The sequence below is a fragment of the Mustela putorius genome, unplaced genomic scaffold (assembly GCF_011764305.1).
Source record: "Mustela putorius furo isolate JIRA1106 unplaced genomic scaffold, ASM1176430v1.1 tig00003845_pilon_pilon_pilon, whole genome shotgun sequence".
Lineage (NCBI taxonomy): Eukaryota > Metazoa > Chordata > Mammalia > Carnivora > Mustelidae > Mustela > Mustela putorius.
Genome location: NW_025421998.1, coordinates 34,160,702 through 34,179,642, shown reverse-complemented (window position 1 = coordinate 34,179,642; position 18,941 = coordinate 34,160,702). Strand labels below are relative to the sequence as shown.

At 37.9% G+C, this 18,941-nt stretch overlaps 1 protein-coding gene across 4 annotated transcripts in view; it reads right to left on the bottom strand.

The window, feature by feature from the left end:
• Window positions 1–18,941, bottom strand: part of CDK14 (cyclin dependent kinase 14) — a 599,713-nt gene that overhangs the window by 294,605 nt on the left and 286,167 nt on the right. For all 4 annotated transcript variants that reach the window (XM_045062692.1, XM_045062689.1, XM_045062690.1 and 1 more), the window contains one exon: window positions 1,416–1,539. In XM_045062692.1, the coding sequence (XP_044918627.1) occupies window positions 1,416–1,539 (124 nt within the window). The remainder of the gene's footprint in view (window positions 1–1,415; window positions 1,540–18,941) is intronic.

Sequence of the window (18,941 nt, the reverse complement as noted above, 5' to 3'; positions counted from 1 at the left end):
CAAAATATGCTCACGGCAAATCCAATAATCCTGTATTTGAGGAACAATAAATCTCTTCTCCACCCACCTACTCTCCCATTATTTCCTACTCTGTAATACAAAGACCTTATGTCTGGCCACCTTGTATTATTCTGATGCTAAAATGTGGCAATAGACCACACACACAAGCACACACACACACATAAATGTGGCAATAAACTACACACATATACACACACAGAATTTCATCATCTCTACCAACTAGATGGGAATGACACTTTCACAATATATCACTCGTTATGCTAACTTTTCTTCTATTTCAATTTTAGAAGAAAAGAATACATAAAACACAACAGAGTAGATTCATTCCAAAGGTACTGAACAGTCTACTAACCTTGGAATAGGAAATAGACATTTCTTGCTCTTTTATTTATCAGGAGGTGGGGTGGGAAAAGATAATCATATTTCAGCAAAAGCCTGTATCTCAACCTCAGGCATGTTTATGTCCCCAGGGTAATATTTCCATTCCACTCTTAATGGAACAAATTTCTAATCAGAATATGTATTCAAAAATAATTGAGGGAATGCGATGTCAACGTATCACGCTGCCATCAGTATCCCTGGCGCCGGGAATCGACTCGGCACCCTCTCTGCTGTGACAGTGCCAGGCCAAAGCAGGAATGTCACACTTGATGAGGGGAAGAGAGCTAGCAGGGATGATACAATTTTGCTTCCCTTTGTGGGCTCAACACAGAGTCTGGAGGAAAGCTTCCAAGCTGGAAGAGGCCAACCTCAAAACTTTGAGGAAGGGATGACTTCTAATGACTGAAAACCACAATTTTTAAATCAGAATCTGTGTCTACTTTTATAAAGCTATTGAGAATTCTTGAAACAGTCATTTCTGGAAAACTTAACCTTGGCCCTAGATTTTTAAATTATTAAAACTGCTGGGCAATATACAGTATTGAATGTATTTTGTGATGCCCCAGAAAAGTCCAGAGGCTTAAGTTCAGGTTTCGTCAAGTCTGACAACAAATTGATAATTGTGAAAACTGGGTGATGGGTTAGGGAAGGGTTCCTTATACTATCCTCCTGCTTTGGAATGGGTTTGACATTTTGCATAATAAAAGGTGAAAAAAAATTGGATTTCTTTCAATATATTTCATGATCAAAACTGAACTGACTTTTCCTTTAGAAATACATGAGATCTGATTTATGCTTATGATTATTCAAGACTCTAACAAGCAGTGTGAATTTTTAATAGCGCTACGAAGCTTGATGTTGATCATTAAAAAAAAAAATTCCTTCAATCCTCCAAAAAATGTTACCATGATCTATAATGATGGAAGAAGAACACCTAAACAAACGCAGTGCCACCATCTGCCTGGCATTCTCACAGTGTGACAAAATAGACTGGTAATTAACTGCTTTCCTACCGAAATCTGCCAGCTTTAACTCCCCCGTGTCACTGATCAGAAGGTTCTGTGGTTTCAGGTCTCTGTGCAAAATATAACGCTGGTGGATGTAAGACAGCCCTCGCAGCAACTGAAATAAAAACAACTGAAAAAATAGGGAGACAAAAGTTAAAATCTGAACACAGATAAAAGCCAGTTTCTACATACAGTCTGTCAAGAACTTGTATTTGGTAAAAATGGGTACCCATCACTAAATTTCCTACCCAAATTATTTGAGGAGAATGTGCATAAAGGTATGGAAATCTTTAGTTCGTTAACAAGTAAATCTGAAATTTTCTAGGGGCTTATTACGTCAACCCAGGGTAAAACCCTCCCCAGCCAGGAATCTATAATCCAATCTGTACTCTGTAACTTGGGTGAAATGTAAAGAATTGATTCTTGATAATATCTGATTTCCTCAGGCTTCTATTGATGCTTGAGACACAGGGGAAAAAAAATCTATCCATAACATTATCAACAGAAGCAGATTTTTTTACCAAGTTTATGTAAATGTGCACATATTTACTTCCATAGAAAGGACATAAACATGTTATCCAGTGATTCACCCATTAACATGCTTTAAGGAATGGAAAGATAAGATGATTTCAATAATTAAAACAAAACAGTCACATGGCCCAATTAATACTACATTGTAATTATACTGCTTTTGCACATATGGCCATAGAGATTAGGCTGTTGCCTAAAGACAGACATGCACCTTCACTGATTACAAAGCAGACCCATCTGAAAGGAAACAGAAAACAGAGAAACCAAGAATTTAAGAGCAATACTTTTATAAGAAATAATTTTAGGAAGTGACTGATGGCCTTCTGTGTTTAGTTTCATACTGGATCATATCAAAAATTCCTATTTTGATAATAACAAAATGTGATTTGCAAGGGTGTCCAATATTCTGTTTATGAAAAAGGAAACACTTTATTTTATTCATTTATCCATTCATTTATTTATTTTTAATATTTTTACTTATTTATTTGACAGAGCATGAGAGAGATCACAAGTAGGCAGAGAGGCAGGCAGAGAAAGAGGGGGAAGCAGGCTCCCCGCTGAGCAGAGAGCCCGATGCGGAGCTCCATCCCAGGACCCAGAGATCATAACCTGAGCCGAAGGCAGAGGCCTAACCCACTGAGCCACCCAGGCACCCCATTTATTCATTTATTTTTAAGCAGGCTCCATGCCCAGCACAGATCCCAAAGAGGGGCTTGAACTCATGACCATTAGATGGAGACCTAAGCTGAAATCAAGAGTCGGACACTTAACTGACTGAGCCAGCCAGGTGCCCTGAAAAGGGAAATATTTTAAAACTACTGACTTCACAAAATAATCCTAATAATTTCTAGTTTTTAGCAATGAATCTTTTTTTTTTTTGTCCTGCGTGGTCTACAGCTATTCCTTGGAGAAGTGCTTTCACTGGTAGCATTTTAAATGACTAATCAGATGGGACTTCTTTCTTCCTGTATTGTTCCGTAGTACAAGAAACACTGTTTTTTGTTTATTTTTTGCTATCCAATGGAATATTTTGAGTCTTCCATTTTTTTCCTTACCGTAGCCCTCAGTAAGGGCCTTACCTATTTATGTTTTTGTGTTAATTGTGACTAGTTTATAACATGTTCCTTGTCCGAATAGTCCCACTTATCTATATAACCCGTGGCTGTTGTTTTAAGGTGTTATCTCTGGGGTCTTCTTTCTAGTTTTTAGCAACAAATCTTTTTTTTTTTTTAAAGATTTTATCTATTTATTTGAAAGAGAGTGAGAGCGAGAGATATCACAGAGGAAGAGAGAGAGGCAGACTTGCCACTGAGAGGGGAGCTGATGCGGGACTAGATCCCAGGACCCTGAGATCACGATCTGAGCCGAAAAGAGACATTTAACTTATTGAGCCATCCAGGTGCTCCTAGAAATCAATCTTTTAAAACACAAAAGGAAAACAATGTTTTAAGAGCCATCAATATTCCAGTCTACATAATTAGCTAGTGAAAAAAAAGCAGTTTCAGGGAGATTAGTATGAGTTAGTTGCCAACGATTGATGATATAAGGATTCCAAAATACTTAAATGGAAGAGACTTGCAACTCCTTGAGGGCCCTGGAAGCTGGCATTTCTGGACTGCTTTCCAACCTGTGGGTGGCTATGAAAGCCAGGTATACTTTTTACAGGGTGGATACACTGAAATCACAGAAAGATAAATTCAGTTCAAAATCTTTGTACATGATGACAACCTATGGAGCAGCAAAGGCCCGGGGTCATTATTTCCACAATTTCAGCATCAGAAAGAAAAAGTCTGTTCTGTGTTAGCCTAGATTAAATTAGTGGCTCAAGAACCTCAGGAAGCAAACATCCCTCTAGCCTCCTCCCCTCAATCTTCCCTGTGTGGCAGATGAAAAGACTTACCACTATGGCCAGCAGCTTCCAGCTTCATTCTTTACCCCTAATACCCCCTCCATCCTGAAGCCTAAGTTTACAATTTCTACAAAAATCCATTTTCCTTCAGTTTAGAAGGGAAAAAGTGAGCCAATAAAGCTACTTTGTGTTTTCAAAAGCCTAAAAACAAAAGGCAAAAGCAGACCAATGAACTTGATTGCAAAAAATGAACTGATTTTAAAAAGAAAGTTCAGCCTTCTGCCAGGAGCTAACTGACCTTTAGGGCGCAGCAGAGACTTAGTGGAATGTGACCACCTATTTAACTGTGGCCATGAGTCTCACTTTCACAGACAGAAAGGGCCAACTGCCATTCTATGGATGGATTAGAGAATACAACCCTAGTCCGTAATGATTTTAATGACAGAGGTACTACTATTATCATCTCTGTAGTCGTGATAAGGAAACTGAGCACAGTTTCTCAAAGTCGTACAGCAATTAAGTGGCAGAACGAGGACTCGAACCCAGGCAGTTCGATTCCAAAGTCCACAGTCTTGACCACTTCACTGTAGGAATCTTGGTCAGAAGTCAACACAAGTAGAGAAAATGTTGACTCAGAAGCTGCTTCCTCTAACTGACAGGTTCAAGTCTAGGCATAGAATACCACAGCCTTCTAGGCTGCTGAGTGAGCAGTGGGGCCGGCTGGGTGCTTGGGCTCTATGTTCCCTGACTTCAAGCAATCTCACCCACCCCAACGCTGAGCACAGGGCTCTTAAAGCCTTTACCCTTATTCTTGCCTCTTTTCTGACAAAAAAAAGCCCCCTTTCCCCACTGCCTGTGATTCCCCAGATATTTCTTAGGTCTCATCTCAAGAACCGCTCCTCCCCAGAGCCTGCTATGACCATGTCACCAGGCCCTCACTCCCTCCACAGGTGTGTGTGAGGTGCTCCTCCCGCTGTGCTCCAGGGGCGGCCTCTGCGTGTGTCTACCACATATCTAGTACCCCGCCTCTCACAGGCTGTGTGCCTTAACCATCTTCCTAGCCCGGGCACGCAGCTGACACTCCTACACCAGTAATGTGATTACTGAGCTGAATTTAGAGACATCTGGATGAAGCAGATACAAAAATAACAGATAGGGAACAATGCCATGGGATTTTCTAAACACTAGGGGTAGAAGTGGGTAAAATCAGGCAGTCCCAAAGGGCTCTTCTTTTAATACCTTTACTAATTAGTGAAAATATATAATCCTCATGCTAATAGAGAAGCTATTCAAATGGGATACCATATTAAAGGAGATTAAGAAAACTGGTGTCAGGGAAGGAGGCAACTACACACTCCAATTACAACTGTGTACATGACAAACGAAGCCCAGACAAAATAAATACGGCCCCAAACAGGGTCCGAGCCCCCAAACAAATTTTAGCTCTTCGAGCAGTGCACAAAGTCAAGTCAAAACAAATCTCCATAGAATAAATTTATTAAGTGCCAACTGTGTGCCAGGCCAGGTGCTGTCATGCACGAGGGATGCAGAGACGAGTAAGGTATTAGACGGAGTCCCTGGACCCCAGGAGCTCACAGCTCCCTGGGTATGAGAGACACACAAGCAGATGGCTACCACTTTGAGAAATCTGCACTGTGTCAGCAACACAAACTGAGCGTAACTTAAAAAAAAAAAAAAAAAAAAAAAAAAAAAAAAGGATCCCCCGTAAGTCGAAGAGCCACCCGTGGAAGGGATAAATCAGAGCAATCTTATCACTCATCACAATGTAAAATTTTCCTAGGACATCAAACTGAACAGTCCCTGGATGCACAACTTGAAATGATGTGTTATATTGACAGACCTTTTGCTACCCTGGGGGAAAAGACTCAAGTGACCAAGCAAGCAGGTCACTAGATAAGTTAAGAAAAACCTAAATAAAAGAAAAGACAATGTATAAAACTAGACAATGTATAAGACAATATATAAAAGACAACTCATCATAAAAATAATGGTGGGGGGGACAACAGTACACTTTACTATAAACATTAGAAAAGTTGGTGTTTTAGCAGCAATATTTAAATGTACTTAACAGAATAGGCACTGCTAGCTGGGGGAAGGCTGTAAGGAAGCAGTGGCCTGGCTAAGTTAAATAGAATGGAATATTCTGTGGCAATGTCTTAAGAACTCACATCTTGGAAATCTCTTCTGTTAGATAAGCAGGCAAATACCTAACTTTCTCATATAAATTTTTGAGAAAACCATCCAACTTGATTGTATTAAATCACCATACAATAACCTACACTTGATCTTTTTGAAAAACCAGAGGGACAGTGTGAGGACAAGAAAGACCACCAAAGAGGGGGCCACAGGCACAGAAAAGGGTACAAATCATCTTTGGTATTTGCTAATAAAACTTGGTACATATCGATGGAATCTCAGCAACTGAAAAGAGGGGGACTGATACCAACTGAAAGTTGACTCTAATTTAAAAGCTGTTCCGAGTACTCTACATGTATCATTCAATCCTTTCCGTCAATCATCTTGTATTTTTTTTTCTTTTCTTTTAATTAAGAAAACTAAGCCCTAGACGCACAAGAAACTTACTCCAAGTAATTCGTTCATGACTCAGTGTGTGTGAACTTCCCATGACATCATCTTAAAAGGGGTTGGTGCTTGGTAATGCATGGATGAACAGAGATGTAGACCCAATATAGCAAAAGTGCTTTTCCTAAGTGAACCCAAGTTTGTTAAAGTCTCAATTCGTATGTAACATAATGAGTATATAATTGCTGAATTTGTTTTTGCTATTTAAAATCCTCTCAGAAATTAGTAACATGGATTTATAGGTATTGAAGTTGATTAAGTATTATCAATAGATATGAAATTCTCTCCCCATCTTTCTAGTATAGTAGCCATAAGGTCTTCCTAAAAATATGTTGTCACCTCAGGATATTCTCTTCAACTTTATAAAAGGAGATTCCTCCAAATTCTTCAACATAACCACTGAGGATTTATACTCTAGTTTGAATAGGTTCACTTTCTGCAGTACAAACCCCAATGGGAAAATGCCTTAAATAGCAATGATCTGATGAATGGGGACATTTTTGCCAGCAGCAGATCTATCTATATATAGCCCAGTTGTCCTGTCATCTCTGGCAGGATGCTCGTATTCTCTGTGCCATGCTCTATACTTCTTGGGGACAGACTTTAATACTTCATCTATTCCCTTATGAAACTTTTTAGGTTTTAAGTAGGTAAATAAAAAAATCAAGATAAGGCCTTTAATCAAAAAAATCTTAAGTGGGTAAAAGGCATACATTGTTGGACTCAGTATATCTTATTACCCAGAAGAATTTTTGGCACCTACAGTAAACAACAAGATTTATATTCCCTTCCCTTTCAAAGTCTATAGATGTGTGATTGGTGGTTAGAGTCATTAGGTTCTATGAATGATCTGAAATGCATGAGTTTTTTAATATATGTGGTTCACCTTCATATGAAACGAAGCACAGAGAACATCTTAACAGATTTTCATGGGTCAACTTTCTTTAAGGAGTGTCTAGAGTCTCTCGGGGCTTACAGGAGGCTTATTAGAGCTATTAGCAAGGGGCCCTATGCTTTATGGTATACAACCAATTCTCAGAAAGACATTTAATGTACTTTTCTGCTCCCCAGGAACCAAGTTTAACATCTGTGGATCTCAAATTTCTCATCTTGAGAATGACTGATTGAGTCTTAGATACCTTTAATAGTCATTCCCCTTGTAATGCACCATTTTATAATTTTTTGATAACAGAAATGAAAGGAACTCACAAATAAAAGAGCTGTAATACTGCCATTTACCAAGTGCTTTTGATGACAGACATTGTGCTAAATATTTTACACTCACTTAGATAATTTAATCCTCCCAACACCTCTGCCAGAGAGAGGTTATTATCCCTATTTCACAGATAAAGAAACAAAGGCTCAAAGAAATTAAATGAATCAGCTAAAGGGCCACAGAGCAAGAGGTAATACTAATATCTGAACCCATTTTTGTCTTGTTCTGACACCCAGTAATTAAGCGTACTGCTTGTGTATGGTTTAATTTTTTTAAGTACATATGCTATTTGCTTGAAGTAGTTATACATGGTATGAAACTAAGGCTAGAAAAATGACAGTGGCCAATAAACCAAAGTTTATTATTCATAAATACTTCAAATAATATGTTCCATGTTTACCACTATATTTAAAAACCCATAGGCAGTATAAACATGAAATTACCTGGACCTCAAACTTTTTGGAGGTAAAATATAATTAGAAACTTTGAGACCCCAAAACATTTGAGAAATGTCAAAATATTTTACAATATACATCAGATAATGGTATCATTACAATATTAGGTCTTCTGAAAATTTTAAAGGCCCCAGTGTGATTTGGCATGACTCATTCCAAGTAGGTGAGTTTCTAATATGCAAATACCTAATGCAAATACCAAATCCTAACTGCAAATACAATGTACAGAATTCATGCCAAACACGTCCTACAAAACATCATTGCAGTTTCATGTATTAAATTTTTTTTAAAAGAATGCTTAGCATGTCATATGGAGATGTAAGGGAGCCAAAAACAAAGCCCCAGATATTCAATATTACGGTATAATTTACGTGTCACTTTGGACATCCTTGACAGTGTGAAGTGTGCTACTGGGGCAAGTAAGACACGAATATCCATGCCCAGCCATCAGTCTGTAGGTGTATACTTTTTTGCCATGTACTACAGATAGGTACAGTTCCTGGAAAATCAAGAGTCCCAGGAGTAATTTGTCTTGCTACTTATTATCCTTTTTGAGATCTTCCATTTAGTTTTTTTCTTCTTTCTTCCATTCTCTCGAGGTCCTGAGATACATAACATTTTATCCTTTCCAGATAATGGAGCAATTATTTAATTTACTTTCTCTGAGATATTTACACATTAATATCTTATTCCTAAAGATGGTAATTTTTTGGAGAGGAATAACTCCAAAAATGAGAATTTCAGGTATTTGGGCAAGCCCTTGTGGGAAAGATCTTGCGCACTTTCTGTGATCTTTGTGTATTCCAGGGAAGCTGGCCTCCCATTCTGCAATCTCTTCTGGCCTCAGTGCAATGGTAGATATCAGGCAAGGTGCACAAAGACACCCATCTTAAGAAACAGATCGAAACCATGGGAACCAGAGCTGGGATGCTTACAGGGATTCAAATGGCATTTCAAAGACAGATCTTTGTTCTGTCAAATTCTTTGAAAGAAGCTCTAATACCATAAGTAGGTGTCCAAGTTATCAGGGTTTGTGTATATGATGAAGCAAGTTGGTAGAAATGAGGATAAGAATTTCCCTTTAATAAACTTGGTTAATAGCCTAAAATTAGTATTAGAATTATTCCCTAGCGAGGTAGAAACAAAATGGTCAAACTTAACATTATTTTCCAAGAGAAAAACTGAAACAGTTTTTTCAAGGAATTCAAATAACATAATCTTAAGACCTGTTGTTACCAGGTTTCTCTTTGTCCATATAGCTCAGAATTAGGCAACTGACCTGACTGACACACACTTTTTAGAACTAAAAGGAATAACATGAAATACAAATTTTTCTCATTTGTGAATGTATGTTATTCTCCCCTAACTAAAGGGTCATTCTTTTTTACACACAATGATAAGTAATAAATAAATAAATAAGTTTAAAATGGTTTTAGTGCTTTAAGTAACATCTTAGACACTAATCAACATGAAGTGTCTTAATATCAATTGATAAGACTAATACAACTTTCTAAAAAGGAGAGAGAGATAGCCCAGAAACGAACCTATGCTTATAGGTTCAACTAATCTGTGACAAAAAAGGCAAGAATATCCAATGGAAAAAAGACAGCATCTTCAATAAATGGTGCTGGAAAAACTCAAGAGTTATGCCATAGAAATCCTAGAGGAGAACACAAGTAGTAATTTCTTTGACATTGGCTACAGACACATTTTTCTAGACATGTCTCCTCAGGCAAGGGGGGAAAAAGGCAAAAATAAACTATTGGAACTACACCAAAATAAAAAGCTTCTGCACAGTGAAGGAAAGCATCAACAAAACAAAAAGGCAATCTACTGAAATGAAAAGTAATATCTGCAAATGATATGTCTGATTAAGAGTTAATGCTCAAAATATATACAGAACTTATAAACCACACACACACACACACACACACACTCAACCCACTTGAATAGACATTTTTCAAAAGATACCCAGATGGTCAAAAAACACATGAGAAGATGTTCAACATCACTCATAATAAGAGAAATGCAAATCAAAACCATAAGGAGATATAACCTCACACCTGTCAGAATGACTATAATCAAAAAGACAAGAAATAACAAATGTTGGTGAGAAATAGAGAAAAAGGAAACCTTGTGCACTGCTGGCAGGAATGCAAACTGATGGAACCACTATGGAAAACAGTATGGAAAGTCCTCAAAAAATTAAAAATACAAACATCATATTATCCCATAATACCACTATTGGGTATTTACACTAAGAAAATGAAAATAATAATTCAAAAAGATATAAGCATCCCTATGTTTACTGCAGCATTATTTACAATAGCCAGGGTACAGAAGCAATCCATGTAACCAGTGATAGATGAATGGATAAAGAAGAGATGATGGGGGGTCACCTAATTGGCTCAGTCGGTTAAGCCTCTGCCTTTGGCTCAGGTCATGATCTCAGGGTCCTGGGATAGAGCCCTGCATCAGGCTCTCTGCTCAGCAGGGAGCCTGCTTCCCTCTCTCTCTCTGCCTGCCTCTCTGCCTACTTGTGATGTCTCTCTCTCAAATAAATAACTTTTTTTTTTTAAAAAAAGAAGAGATGGTGTGTGTTTGTGTGTATATACAAACTAAATGTCCAGCAAAATATGAATCATACACACAAACATGCACTTACTGGAATATTACTCAGCCATAAAAAAGAGATCTTGCCATTTGTGACAGCAAGGATGGACCTAGAAGTATTATGCTAAGTGAAATAAGTCAGTCAGAAAAAGGCAAATACCATCTGATTCTTCTTATATGTGGAATCAAATAAATAAACAAACAAACAAGAAGAAGAAACAGACCCATAAACAGGAAACTGGTTGTTGCCAGAGGGGAAGAGAGTGGGTAGTTGGACAAAATGGCTGAAGGGGAGTGAGAGGTACAGGTTTCCAGATAAAAACAAAATAAAATTACAATTAAAAAGAAGAGAGAGGGGTTCCTGGCTGGCTCAGTGGGTTCTGCCTTCAGCTCAGGTCATGCTCAGGGTCCTGGGATCAAGCTCTCTGCTCAGTGGGGAGCCTGCTTCCCCCCTCTCTCTGCCTGTCTCTCTGTCTGCTTGTGATCTCTCTCTCTCTCTCTCTATCAAGTAAATAAATTAAATATTTTTTTTGAAAAAGGAGAGAGAGAGATGCACACTGAAAAACTGACTAAGGTGATAAACCTTGAGTCGAAGGATCTTAGAGAAAGCTCACACACATAAGCTATAACAGAAAAATTTCAAATGGCATGAAGGGAATACTTTGAATTTGGATATAGTGATCAACAAACCTCTCTTTATATCCTGTCAGAGAGGTCTCAAATAATAGGAATGGATACATTAATGACCTTCTATGAGATGTATGGGCTAGTAACATGAAGGCTCTACCTTTCCAAAAATCAAGAAAAATCCTTGGTAGTGTGTACATAACTCTATTACTTAGGCCGATTTCCCTCCTGGGTCCTCATGTTTGTCTTAGAAAACATGCAAACAAAGGGGTCAAGTGCAGGACCCATCTTAAATGAGAGATAGGCAAGGGGAATGGCTGGAAGCTTAAAACCCAGAAGGATGTACTCTCACTGGGTACTCCCCAAGCTGGGTAATTTCATCTTACAAGTATCTGCCATCTTACAAAACAACATAGAGCATATTTCCAGTCACTGATTTCATCAATCTTTGGGGTGATTTCTTTTCAATCAGGGCTTTAAAGCACTCCTAAGAAAGACTCTGCCATTTAATTAGCTGCCTTGATTCCTTTGTCTGATCCAGATTTTTACAACCAGTCAGCAGATGATGCCAAAGATACAAAAGACATGATCTGAACAACTGAAAGCGGCTTAGTATCTTCACCAGAAATTCACTACTGAGATCCCTTCTAAATGTCTAGCAAAATATGAATCAACCCATGGAGTTTCACTTTCTTTTACCATTTCTTTTATTGTTAATCCTTCACTTTCTAGATATGGAAGATTATTTTGTTACATTAAAAATAGGATAAAAATGTCCAAAAAAAACCTGGACAGGTGCTGAGACTAAAACACTCTTTAATATCTTCATGAAATAATCCTATTTCCCAAAATACAGAATGAGAAAAGTCTCTATAAATTCACAGTAATGCATAGTAGGAAATCATTACTAGCTAAATGAGAGCTCTAATACAGAGTATGGAGAAAATCAGGTGTTATCTGATTTTCTATTTAAACATTAGAAAGTCTCATTTAGGAATCAATTCTTGGTGCCATCTGTATAAGACAATCTTAATTTGGCATAACATTATTCTGACTCTTATACACCTGCTTGTCCCCTGGACTATGAAAGAAAAATAGTGATTTTTCGAGCATAATAATCCTCATATCTTTTAAATTAATATAGATACTGAAATTTTAAAAAATGAAACTCAGCTTTATGCCAGTAGGATTTCAGATATTTCAGAGAATAAGCCACAGTATTCACAATTACTTTGGTTATTTTGGGTTATCCCAAAACAATTCTGTTAAAAAAGTGCAAATGCATTTTTGCCAAGGACTATTCTAGAAAAGCCATGAGGATAACATGGAAATGACAGTACATTACAGAAAAACACAGAAAGATCCAATATTGTCATGATATTAAGATTCATGCTTCTACGTTTTTAGGTATCAGCTGGAGACAACAGCAATTAATCTTTTTTTTCATAAACTTCAATTTTCAGTCTCTCATGATTATTAATTTTTAAAGAACATACAAAACACTGAAAGAAGGACAAAATTTAGACTGTTATAGTCATTTTCTTTACCACAATGATCAATCTGTAAATCATTGAGAGTTATAAAGAATACCAGTCCTGCATTCAACTCAACTATGGTAGCCAAAATTTAATAAAATTTAGAGTAAATGGCTTAAAGGGGGAAAAAATAAACTACCCTCCCCACCAAATTCTAACCAGTTTCTGACATACCAATTATGTTCCAGCAATTGGTTGCTATACCTTTAATCATCATAAATATTTATAACAAGGACAATGTCCTCAGGCTTTTGATTGAGATTTTAAATTGCCCTCTAAGTAATTAACTGCTAAAATTACCCATTTGTCTAAAATTGATATTATGCTAAGAAACAAACCATTAGTTAATAGTGAATATTTATTTTACAATGTCATATTGAGAGCAGACACATTTTGTGGGTAGAACAGCACAGTGATTCTAGAAATTCAGTTAACATTGACAATTTTTGCTATGAGTTTATTCCAGTACTTACTAGGAATATACATCAAGCAAGATAAAACTTTTAACAGATGTTTTGCTGGGGATCAGGATGAAATTACTGTAGAATATCCCATGCTTTGTTATGAAATCACGAGTTATGCACCATTCCAGTTGGTTTTTTTCCCCTTTCATTTTTCAATGATGCATCATTTTTGTAATGCTTGAAATTTTATCTGATTCCCATTAAGAACAATCTCAGTTCTTAGATGCATGACATCCTATATTACCATAAACAAGGATATATGAAATGTAAACAAAAATATGTACATTTTTAGAATCCAAGATAAATGTTTCACATATATTGTCTTGCTGTCCAATAAGTAAACCAAAACTCAAAATAACCAGATTTAGGGGCAAAAGGATTTGATCACTGTACTTTCTTTCTCTTCACCATAATGAATATTCAATATTTATGACACTGCAATCATTTAACGATCTACGAGCTATTTAGGCAAACACAGAGCTTTGGAGTTATTAAAGAACATATCTTTCAACATAATAGTTAATCTCACCTGGTTTTCACATCTCCTTAAATTTACAGAGAACCATTACGAGGTCTTATTTTAGCTCAACTGTTGTGTTTTTTTTTTTTTAATGAACATCTAGCTCAGCATTATGAACAGCTGTTAACTTAGTAAATATTATCCTTATGCTCTTCATTTTGCATTCATAGATTTAAGTGACAATAAATATCACCACATGAAAAAAATACGTTAATACATCAAACAGAAATGCCCGTGGGGCATCTGTCACTATGTCATAGTCAGATGTCTTTGAGAATAATTTCACCTGCAGTGCAGACCCTGAATGTAACCCTGGAGGAGAGCATTGTGTCTAAGCAGGTGAAGAAGAAAAGCCAGCGCGTAATTAGGTGAGTGGCCTCCCATGGAAACCAACATGGTAATAAGGGCCTTCTGCGGCCGTGCACTGCAATTCAGATGCCAAACACAGGCATTAACAAGCTGCATTCTATTTTTTAACTTCCCACACCATCAGAGAAGGTAGAAGTATTATCTTCAATATGAAAATGATGACAAACCTATGTGACTGAGTGCATATAAAGTCAAATAATAAGCTAATTACGGTAATTTGATGTATTAATCATGTGGTGTAGGGAAAAGAACTTTGAACAAAGTGTCAAAAAGCCCTTTCTAGGATGCTAATCCTGGAAGGAGCTTGCTTGGTTACAGCAGATTCACTTAAAGAGGTGTTTTTCTTTTTTAATTATACCAATATTAATGTTTCAATGTTATGATTGTGTAATTGTTACTTATACCTGAGCCATCAAGCTTACTATGAATATTTTTCTTCACCCGCACAATAATTTGTTTTTCCTGGTGTTAGTGATGATCTAGTTCTTTTGTTTATTGGCTTGTTTTCCTTCATTTAATTTTCTTTATAGTTACAGCTAATTTAATGCCAAACTCTTCTCCCACCTTGGAAATCTGCTTGAACATGTTAGTTGCTCCACCTAACAATTTTCTCTTCTTGGAAATCTCTCCTGGCAACTTCTAACCTGCTCTAATAGGACCAGTGGGCTACTCTCCTGACATGATGTGTAACTGTCATCCTGGGATTCTTTTCAACACTGTTCTGAAAATCCCCTGCATCGTTCTCCTGTGCTAGCCTCTATTATTTGGTTTCTTTCTCTTCTCTGCCTTGGTTTATACCAGGTCTAGTGGAGTACACCCTTAAGTAGCTTCCTGAGAAAGGATGCTAGGGCGGGCATATTTTTCAACTTCTTGAACATCTGAAAATAATTATTTTATTCCCACTTTACTTGATAGTTTGTACAGAACACTAGGTTGAGAGAATAATTTTATTTATCTATTTTTAGTAAACTCTACATCCACTATGGAGCTTGAACTCATGATCCTGAGGTCAAGAGTCACATGCTCTTCCAACTGGCCCAGGCAGGTACCCCAAATGTTCTTTTTTTTTTTTTTTTTAAACCTGAACCATCTGCAGCCACTTTGGAAAACAGCGTGGAGATTCCTTAGGAAATTAAACAGAGAGCTACCCTATGACCCTGCAATTGCACTACTGGGTATTTACCCCAAAGATACAGATGTAGTGAAAAGAAGGGCCATCTGTACCCCAGTGTTCATAGCAGCAATGGCCACAGTCGCCAAACTGTGGAAAGAACCAAGATGCCCTTCAATGGACCAATGGATAAAGAAGATATGGTCCATATATACAATGGAGTATTGTGTCTCCATCAGAAAGGATGAATACCCAACTTTTGTAGCAACATGGATGGGACTGAAGAGATTATGCTGAGTGAAATAAGTCAAGCAGAGGTGGTCAATTATCATATGGTTTCGCTTATTTGTGGAGCATAAGGAATAACATGGAGGACATGGGGAGATGGAGAGAAGTGAGTTCGGGGAAATTGGAGGGGGAGACGAAGTATGAGAGACTGTGGACTCTGAGAAACAAACTGAGGGTTTTGGAGCAGAAGGGGGTGGGAGGTTGGGTGAGCCTGGTGGTAGATATTATGGAAGGCAGGTATTGCATGGAACATTGGGTGAGGTGCATAAACAATGCATTCTGGAGCACTGAAAAGAAATTAAAAATAAATAAATAAGAATTTAAAAAAAATAAATCTGAACCTTTTAGCCACTTCCCCAATGCTGTCCCCCTTCTGGTGTTGCTGTTGAAATACCTAATGCTTTTGTGATTCTTGGGCCATTGCAATAATGCCATTTCCTTTGTAGTACTTTTCTCTGAAACCAGTGTTCTGAAATTTTGCAATAAGGAATCTTATTGTCAGTCTATTTTCATCAAATGTTATGGGAATTTAATGGATGCTATTCATCTTGAAATTCTATCCTTCATAGCTGGAAATAGTTTAATGATTATTACCTTAATGATTCCCTCCTGTCTATTTCCTCCAATTATTCAGATGTTGGATATCCTGGACTGGACTTCTAATTTTTTTTTGACTCTTTCTTTTACATTTTTTAGATTTATGTTTTATGCTCTATTTTCCTGGCATATTTCTTTAACATTATCACCCACCTTTTTTTGTTAATTTTTATTTCTGTCCTCATATTTTTAATTTATTTATTTATTTATTTATTTATTTGACAGACAGAGATCACAAGTAGGCAAAGAGAGAGGAGGAAACAGGCTCCTGCTGAGCAGAGAACCCAATGTGGGGCTCGATCCCCAGAACCCTGGGATCATGATCTGAGCCAGAGGCAGAGGCTTTAACCCACTGAGCCACCAAGGTGCCCCCATATTTTTAATTTCTAAAGCAACTTTCTGTTCACTAAGTTCCTCTTCTTCAAAATAGCCTATATTCTTGTTTTACAGATATACTATTATTATACCTCTTGGAGAAGACTGAAAATTTTTGAAGTCTTCTTTCCTATCTTTCTCTAATTAATGCACACAACTTTGGTTCCTCCAAGCTACTTGTTTGTCAAAGGGGATCTTCACTGTAGAGTTACCCAGATTCTTCTGGTCTGTTCTCTTGGACTGGTCAGATTATCAACAAAAGACAGCAGAAATAGGTCTGACACTGCTTCTTGAAACACCACTGGCTAGACTTTGTCTCTCATGCTCTTCCCTATGGCACCCACCTCCCAGTGCCTGCCCACTGTGACCTCCTACCTCTCTGGCAGAGTGGGGAGCCACGGGGGAAAGCAGACTGTAAGGCTGTGAGAGGGAAACAGGCCAGGATTGACAGAAAGCACACATATCCTGCAGGGGTAAAGCCAGAAGGGTCTCAGGGAGGGTGATGGGACACTGTGGGTCATGGGAGGTACCGTGGGCTCTCAGCCCTGGGTCTAAGCAAATATACATCATTCCCTTCTTAAAGGGATTTTGAAATCTGATTCTGATTCTGGAAGATGAGAAGAGAGAATATATAGAGACAGAGAGACCTGCAGGTGACTCTATCATGGGGCCAAATCTAAAGACCTTTAAGTGACTACTGAGGTTTCTTATACTCTTAAATATTCCAAGAACTGAGACTGTCCAGTACAGTTTGGCAAATCCTAAAGGAGCCAAGATTTCAATAGCTATGGGTAAAGGGATATCATATATCAATATATTTTGCTGATTTTCAGTTACTCAAAAAGGCTAAGGAGAGATAAATCATATCATGCTCATTTAAAGGCAAAAATGTAGTCGAACATCAAACTGTGACCATATCAAACATCTTTTTTTTTAAGATGTTTATTTATTTATTTAACAGACAGAGATCACAAGTAGGCGGAGAGGCCAGCAGAGAGAGAAAGAGGAAGGGAAGCAGGCTCCCAGCTGAGCAGAAAGCCCGATGCAGGGCTCGATCCCAGGATCCTGGGATCATGACCTGAGCCAAAGGCAGAGGCTTTTAACCCACTGAGCCACCCAGGTGCTCCACATCAAACATCTTATGAGTGGGTATAATTCGTGCCCTATATGACTGATATCCATCTAATGTTTGACAGTATTTCTATGCCGAATGAACAAGGCATTCACCATTAAGTTTCTCACCACACTCTAGGAGGCACTAACTATTAAACCACATCTACTGCCACAGCACCACAAGGGCTGGGAACAGGGAACCAACACTAGGTATTTCAAATACAATGGATGACCATGGAATGAGAGGAAAACCTGCAAAACCTAGATGAAAGCTACTGAAACATGATTTCAAGGAAGTACAGACTAGTTACCGAGAAACCACAACGCAGACATCAGTCTCCTTACAACCACGAGAAGATAAAGGAAAAAGAAAATGGAATGGAAAAAGCAGAACTTAAAAGGCCACAAAAATCATCAGTGACACTGGCCTGAGGATGCTGAACACAGAGATGCTTTGTGGAAAAAGCTCTTTTCTTTGTTTCACCAACAAAATTTTCTACCAATACTAGCCCACAACTAATGACACACAGAGATGGTGAGAAAATGAAGCAAGAATAATAAAAATCCAGTGATGCCATGATTCCTTTTTTCCCCTTGAGATTTTACTTATTTATTTATTTAGTACAAGAGTGTGTGAACAGGGGGAGGGGCAGAGGAAGAGAAGGGAGAGAATCTTAAGCAGGCTACGCTGAGCGTGGAGCCTGGTTTGGGGCTCAGGCTCTCGACACTAAGATCATGACCTGAGCTGAAGTGAAGAGTTGGATGCTTAACCAAATGAAACACCTGCGTGGCCTTGGAAAAGGTTCAGACATGTCTTTAATCTCAATCCTATCTCTGAACTTGGAAGTCAGGAAGTCAAAGTTTGCTCAGAGTAGCTGCTGATGTCACTGAGGCTGGCAGGCCCCTGGGCTCTCCCCTGAAGGTCTCACTAGCTGGGTTCTCCACAGATCCCTAGGGTTAAGGCAGGAAACAGGAGTATGGATGCACTGTACTGTTGGTTTTGAACAAAAATCAACCCTAAGAAAAGAACATTTAATGTGTAAAGGAGACAACTTGAAATATTTTAAGGTTTAGAAAAAAGAGAGAACAAAATTATGTTCATATTATGGTATTAATGTTTGGAGTTGGACTTACACACAGCAGGATTAATAAAACACATCTTAACATCTGTCAAAATTTCTTCCCCAATCTAATGACTAAAAAAATTGTCTATGTCAATGGATACTGATTTTGAAGAAAAATAGTTAAAAAATTTCAAAGCTGTC